The sequence below is a fragment of the Martes martes genome, assembly GCF_963455335.1.
Source record: "Martes martes genome assembly, chromosome: 5".
In the NCBI taxonomy this organism is placed as follows: Eukaryota; Metazoa; Chordata; class Mammalia; order Carnivora; family Mustelidae; genus Martes; species Martes martes.
This window is the reverse complement of record NC_137892.1, coordinates 32,712,917-32,718,916: the sequence shown is the minus strand read 5'-3', so window position 1 is coordinate 32,718,916 and position 6,000 is coordinate 32,712,917. Positions and strand designations below refer to the sequence as shown.

At 48.8% G+C, this 6,000-nt stretch overlaps 1 protein-coding gene across 5 annotated transcripts in view; it reads left to right on the top strand.

Moving 5' to 3' along the window:
- The first annotated feature begins 1,861 nt into the window (after nt 1–1,861).
- Nucleotides 1,862–6,000, top strand: part of FAM193B (family with sequence similarity 193 member B) — a 31,851-nt gene continuing 27,712 nt past the window's right edge. For all 5 annotated transcript variants that reach the window (XM_080803976.1, XM_080803971.1, XM_080803969.1 and 2 more), the window contains exons 1-2: nt 1,862–2,139; nt 3,037–3,218. In XM_080803976.1, the coding sequence (XP_080660102.1) occupies nt 1,930–2,139; nt 3,037–3,218 (392 nt within the window). In that variant the 5' untranslated portion in view covers nt 1,862–1,929. The remainder of the gene's footprint in view (nt 2,140–3,036; nt 3,219–6,000) is intronic.

Genomic DNA, 6,000 nt, shown 5'->3' with positions numbered 1-6,000 from the left:
AAATATATATAAAATATGTCTGTATAAGAACATATATTACATACATAGTGTATGTGTACAATATATATAAAGGAATATATTCATCCTTAAAAAAGAAGAAAATCCTGCCATTTTCAACAACATGGATGACTCTGGAGGACACTCTGAAAAGTGAAATAAGCCCATCACAAAAAGACAAATATTGCGTGATCTCACTTATATGTGGAATATGTTTAAAAAAAAAAAAAAAAGCTGAACTCATAGTAACAGAAAGAATAGTGGTTACCAGAAGCTGGGTGTGAAGAAAAAGAGGTTGGGTTTTGTTTGGGTTATTTCATTTTTTGGTTTTTGTTTGTTTGTTTGTTTTTGTTTTTTTTTTTAAGTAGAACGGTGGTTGCCAGTGGCTGTGGGAAAGGAGAATGAGGAGTTATTTAATTATGGAGTTTCAGTCTTGCGAGATGAAAAGAGCTTTGGAGAGGGATGGCAGTAATGGTTGCACCCAACGAGAATGTACTTAATACCACTGAACTATACGCTTAAAAATGGTTAAGATCTTTAAGTTTTATGTTAGGCACATTTTAACACAATAAAAATAAATGGGAAAAAAATACTATCTATCTTCTATCCTGGCCAAACTAAGAAGCAATGTTGATGTAGCAGGAATCACTCTGAATCCTTTAAATCTTTGATGATAGCACTAATCCCTAGAAAGAGATGAAGTATTTTTCATTAACATTCTTGCTAGTTAAGGAAAGCTCCAGGGCCATGTAGCCCTTCTTCTCAAAATAGCCCTTGTTCCCATTAATTAGGCTAATGTCATAATTCTGCCCTGTTAATGATATCAATAGCAACTGTACATATAATAGCCATATAGTTTGAAGGTACCACTGGCTCTGGCATGAGAGATTGCGCTCAAAACTTTTTCTAGGGGCACCTGGGTGGCTCAGTGGGTTAAAGCCTCTGCCTTTGGCTCAGATCATGATCCCAGGGTCCTGGGATCGAGCCCTGCATTGGGCTCTCTGCTCAGCAGGGAGCGTGCTTCCTCCTCTATCTCTGCCTGCCTGTCTGCCTGCTTGTGATCTCTGTCTGTCAAATAAATAAATAAATCTTTAAAAATTTTTTTTCCTAAAATGTGTACCATGTGCATGTCTCCTATATTCAAAAAAAGAGAGGGGGATATTTATTTTAACAATTAAATACGTAATCATCACATTTTTAAAATGTTCCTTTGTGTACCACTCAAAATCCTTTCCTGTACATACAACTTTGGCGGAAATACTGACCTAGTATTTGCCCCAGTCATCTCATCTTCATCACACTGGTTGTAACCGTGTATTTAACGGTCCACTTTCTCCACCAGACTGGGGCAGGAGCGGACTCTGAGCTCTCCTGTCCCAAGCACAGAACGCTAGACTCCCCAGTCGACCATACGTTGCAAATAAAGACCTAGACCATTACTTCATCTCTTTCTCCTCCGGCGGTCCACGAGACCTTGAGTTCTGGCTGACTGATGTTGAGCCCCCACTTCGCCTTCTGTAGCCTTGATTTTCTCCCCTGCAGAATGGGAATGACCGTACCTGCCTCGCCGGGTGAGTGCGAGGAGTCGGATGGTGGGTGTGAAAGTACTCTAGAAATTAATTCATTCATTCAACCACTTAACAATTATTAAGAGCCCAGGGCCGGGCAGCATGGTTACCACAGCGACCACCCTTCCCGGGCGCAGGTCGCACCGGGTTCTCACACTCGCAGAACTCAGGTGACCTTATTCAAAATGGCGCAGGCAGCCTCGGGGGCTAGTGCGGCGGCGCGGACGCCGCGCCCTATGACCTGCTGGCAGCAGCAGAGGGGGGAGCCGGGCGCCGCCATATTGGCTGTTGTCCTGCGAGGGGAGCGGCGGCGGCGGCAGCGGCGGCGGCGCGAGTGGAGCGAGGGAGCGGCGCGAGCAGCAGCATGACTCGGAGGCGGAGCAGGCCGAGCGGCGGCGCGGGCCGGCGCGAGCGAATGCGGGCCGCGGGGCAGCAGAAGCCCCAGGCTCCCGAGCCCCCGCCGCCGCCGAGCCTGGAAGCGGGAGCGGGTGCAGGGCCCTCGGAGGCTCCGGTGGAACCGGACCGCGACGGCCCCAGGGAGGAGGACGAGCCCAAGTTGGCGCCCGGACCGCAGGTAGGAGCGAGCTAGGGGAGTCCGGCTGCTCCGGCACTTTCACCTCCCGGGAGCGGGGCCGGGGTGAGCTTGGGGATGGACCATCCTCCACTGGCTGGGGCTGAGGCTATCTCCCCTGAGGCGGGAGTGGAGGCTGGACCCTTCTCTCCAAGCCGAAGCGTGGTCAGTCCTGTCCTGTGACCAGGGCTGCCTGCCCTCTCCCGCCGCCTCCGGGCTGGAGCAGGGGCTTAAACCTTTTGGTCGTATGTCCACACTCGGACTGGGCTCTGCTCCTGAGGCCACAGCTCAGCTCTCTGCCCTTCACCTCCCCCTGGGCCCACCTGCTCCCCCACCTACCCACGGGCTGGGGCGCTGTGCCCTGGAAGGCTGCAGCCTCTTCCCTCTCCCCACCCCGGGAGCGGCCCCACCCTTTCCCCTCACTGCCAGCAGCCACTGCCCCCTGAGCAGCTGTGTGCCCCCAGCATATGTCTCCAGTGGCCTCCCGCTTCTCCCTGCCCAGCCGAGCAGTTGGAGTAGCCAGCCAGGCCGCCCAGAAGACTATTTGGTGGGGCTCCTGCGCTGAAGCATAAACTAGCAAAGCCTGCCCTTTCTTCCCTCCGTACCTCTGACCCCACAAGGTGTCCTACCCCAACCCCCGGATCCCGGGCTTTGGTGAATCCTGCTAAGAGTGAGCAGTAGCAGGACTCAGCAAAGCTTCCAGCTTGCCATCTGGAAGAAGGTCACTTTCTTTTGAGCAAAGGAGATAATGGGAGGTACCCTGCCAGTGTTCCTGAGAGCCCGGGGTGGCACGAGCCACAGTTGCTCTGGGAGGGTTGTGGCACCTGGGGCTGGGTGGCTCGCCCTAAGCTTGCTCTGACGAAAGAGTTTTGAGTTGGTCTTTTGGCTGAGCCTGCCAAGAAGGCAGGCTCCTGCAGGAGTCTTGGAGGGTCGGATGCAGCGCCGGATGAGGATGAGGCGTGGCGGAAGATGCGTTTGGCTCTGCAGACACTGCATCGGGCAGCAGGGGACTCTGGGAGGCTGGTGCAGCCAGAAGGCATGGCTCTTGACAGCCTTCTAGTAGAATCTCTGGAATTGTGCATGTGAGTGGGGATGCCATTTGGGGAACCATTCCCAGAAAGCCTTCCCTGCCTTCCCAATTGCGTCAGGTGCCCCCTTTGTGCCCATAGCCCCCTGTGCCTCCTTTGGTAGCACTCCCCATTCTTCATGGAGACATTCTGTTGATGTATCTGTTCCCTGCACTGCACTGTGAACTCCACAGGGGCACGGACTATGTCATCTATCTCTTATCCTCCATGCCTAGCCCTGGGCCTTGCTGACACTGAGTAGAAATAACTAGGTGAATGAGAGAGAATGAATCCGTTGAGGACCTGTGCTTATTGTAACCCAGTTTTGATGCTGGTATCCTTTGTGTTTCAGATCACAATAAGATTTTTAATTAATGAAAATGTCACCACTTATTGAGTGTCAGAAGGCCCACCTTCACCCCGAGCCCCTACCCTGGGAATTAGCTCCCCAGGTTGGACCCCACCCTTGCCTGGTCTAACTTTAGACCCTGAACCTTCTTCCCCCTCCAGCTTTCCTCTTTCTCTTCTCTGGGCCACCCTGGGAATGCTATTATCCAAAAGGGGAACACTAAGGTAGGGAGAGCCAGGGGAGCTGTTGTCTTCTCTCCTTCTCACTCACCAGCAACACTTTAAGGTCCCCTTCCACTTAGCTAGGTTATAGTATTCATGGCCAGAATTTTGGATAATGGCTTAACTATTTATTTTTATTTAGGACACAGCTTTCCTAAGAACTGTAAGCTTCATTGTCTGCTCCACTGCTTGACCTACCAGTTCATTAATTAGTGTCAGATGCTTTATATACCATACTTCTAATTTTCCCACCACCCCTGTTCTTTCTTTAGTATTTAATACAGTTGTGATGAGTTAACTATTGGTTTAATTATTGGTCTGCTTTTGCTACATAAACTCTGAGAGTGCAGGAACCACGTCAGTCACTCTTGTACCCCTATGCCTGTGGTTAACAGATGTTTAATGAATGAACTGAAAGATATAAATACTATTTCCCCATTTTTCAGATGAAGAAACAGAAACTCAGAGCAAGAAAATATTTGCTCATATAACTCCCATTATAGGTCTCAGGTGCCTTCTGCCCCTCCAAAAAAGGATACTCTTTTGTGTACTGTGCGGGATTTAACAAGGCCTTTTTTTTAATATACTATAGCCACAAAGAGGTGAAACAAACTGACGAACTCTCTTCTGATTGTACCCCACTTTTTTGCTGGGGAGGGAGTTTCTTAATCCAGAAGCAGGCTTTTGTGCCCTGGTGAAAAGCACTTGCTGAAAGGGTTGGGATCATTGTTCTGCCCACTAGCATGCCTTTGGTGAGGATCTCTGTCTCCCACTGCCACTTAAAATTCTCTGTGTACACAGAGTGGGCACGTAAGGTGAAACTGTGTTGCGTGCCAAACTGAAGTCAAAGACAGCAAATAGGACCACTTGTAGTCCACAGACAGGTTCTGAAGCCCCATGTCACACATTGTCTTATTTTTATTTTAATTTAAGCCAATTTTTTAAAAACCATAAGATTCCACAAACTAGATTTGTGCCATTTCTTAAAACTCTAAAAAATCTGGTGTTGCTGGGCCCACATTTCTGTAAGACAGTAATCTGCAGTCTCTGAATAGTGTCTGCCCCCAATATGAAGGACACCTGATCTGTGCCAGGCCCTGGGTTAGCTGGGAATGCAGAAGTGAATCAGATGTGGTCCCTGCCCACAAAGGGCTCATGGTCCAGAGAACACGTATACAGTACTTGAGTTAGGCTGGAAGAGCCAGGATTCCTGAGTTCAGGTTTGAAGGCCACTCTGGTTCCATCCTGTCCCCTTTGCTCATTTGCATAATTTGTTCACATTTAAATGCAGAACCTTAAGCTGACCTATTTGGGATCCCAAAAGTCCTTCCAGTTGTTTGAGGTCACTAAAACTATATTGATCTGTTTACTTAATCCAAATCATCATTTACTAAATAAGACTAAAACAGTTACTACCTTATTAACAAAGGAAAAAAAAAGAAAAACAACTTACAAAGCAGCTGAATAAGGCAGTAGTGAGAAATAGTGTTTAATATCCCAGACTTGGGGTGAACTCCCAAGCTCAGTCTCTAACTTTGTGACTCTGGGCATGTTTTTTCCTCTTCTAAGCCTCATCAGCAATGTCATAAGAGAATGTAGAGCAACCCACGTAGCACCAAGTACATCGAGGCTCCTGAGGCAAGAGCAGGAGTCAGAGATAGTGGGAACTGTGCCAGATGGCCATCCAAAGCCTGAGTGTTCTCACCTGTCAGTTCTGCTGTCTGTCTTTTGGCCTCTCTTGGACCACTCAGCCTGCAGTCCAGGTGCATACTCAGTAAACCCTCAGGAGACTTGCCAGACTGTAAACCAGCAGTTGGAGCTGGTTGAGCTCATCTTGCCCTTCCCATCTCTCATCTCAGGTCTCCTGCTGAGACCTGCCCAGCCCAGTTTAAAGAGAGTTTAAAGAGACTCTAGAGACCTGGTTCCCCACTGCTCAGAGTTAAACCTGCTCCCTCAAGAGACTGGAGCAGAGGATCAGTCAATATCTTTATTGAAACCATCTCATTATGTTTATTCCACTCAGCAAGCATTATGACCTTTATTTTGGGCACACAGATGAATAAGATAGTTCCTCTAACCAGGGACCTCTCTCTCAAAATCACTGCAAACCCAGTCTAGACACTTCCATTGCAAGTAGTAGGTAATGGTATGGGCGGTGAGGGGTGGGGAAACCCTGCCACCTCTGGTTCTTCTCTGTAAGCCAGTAGAGATTCTCCATGTAGAAATG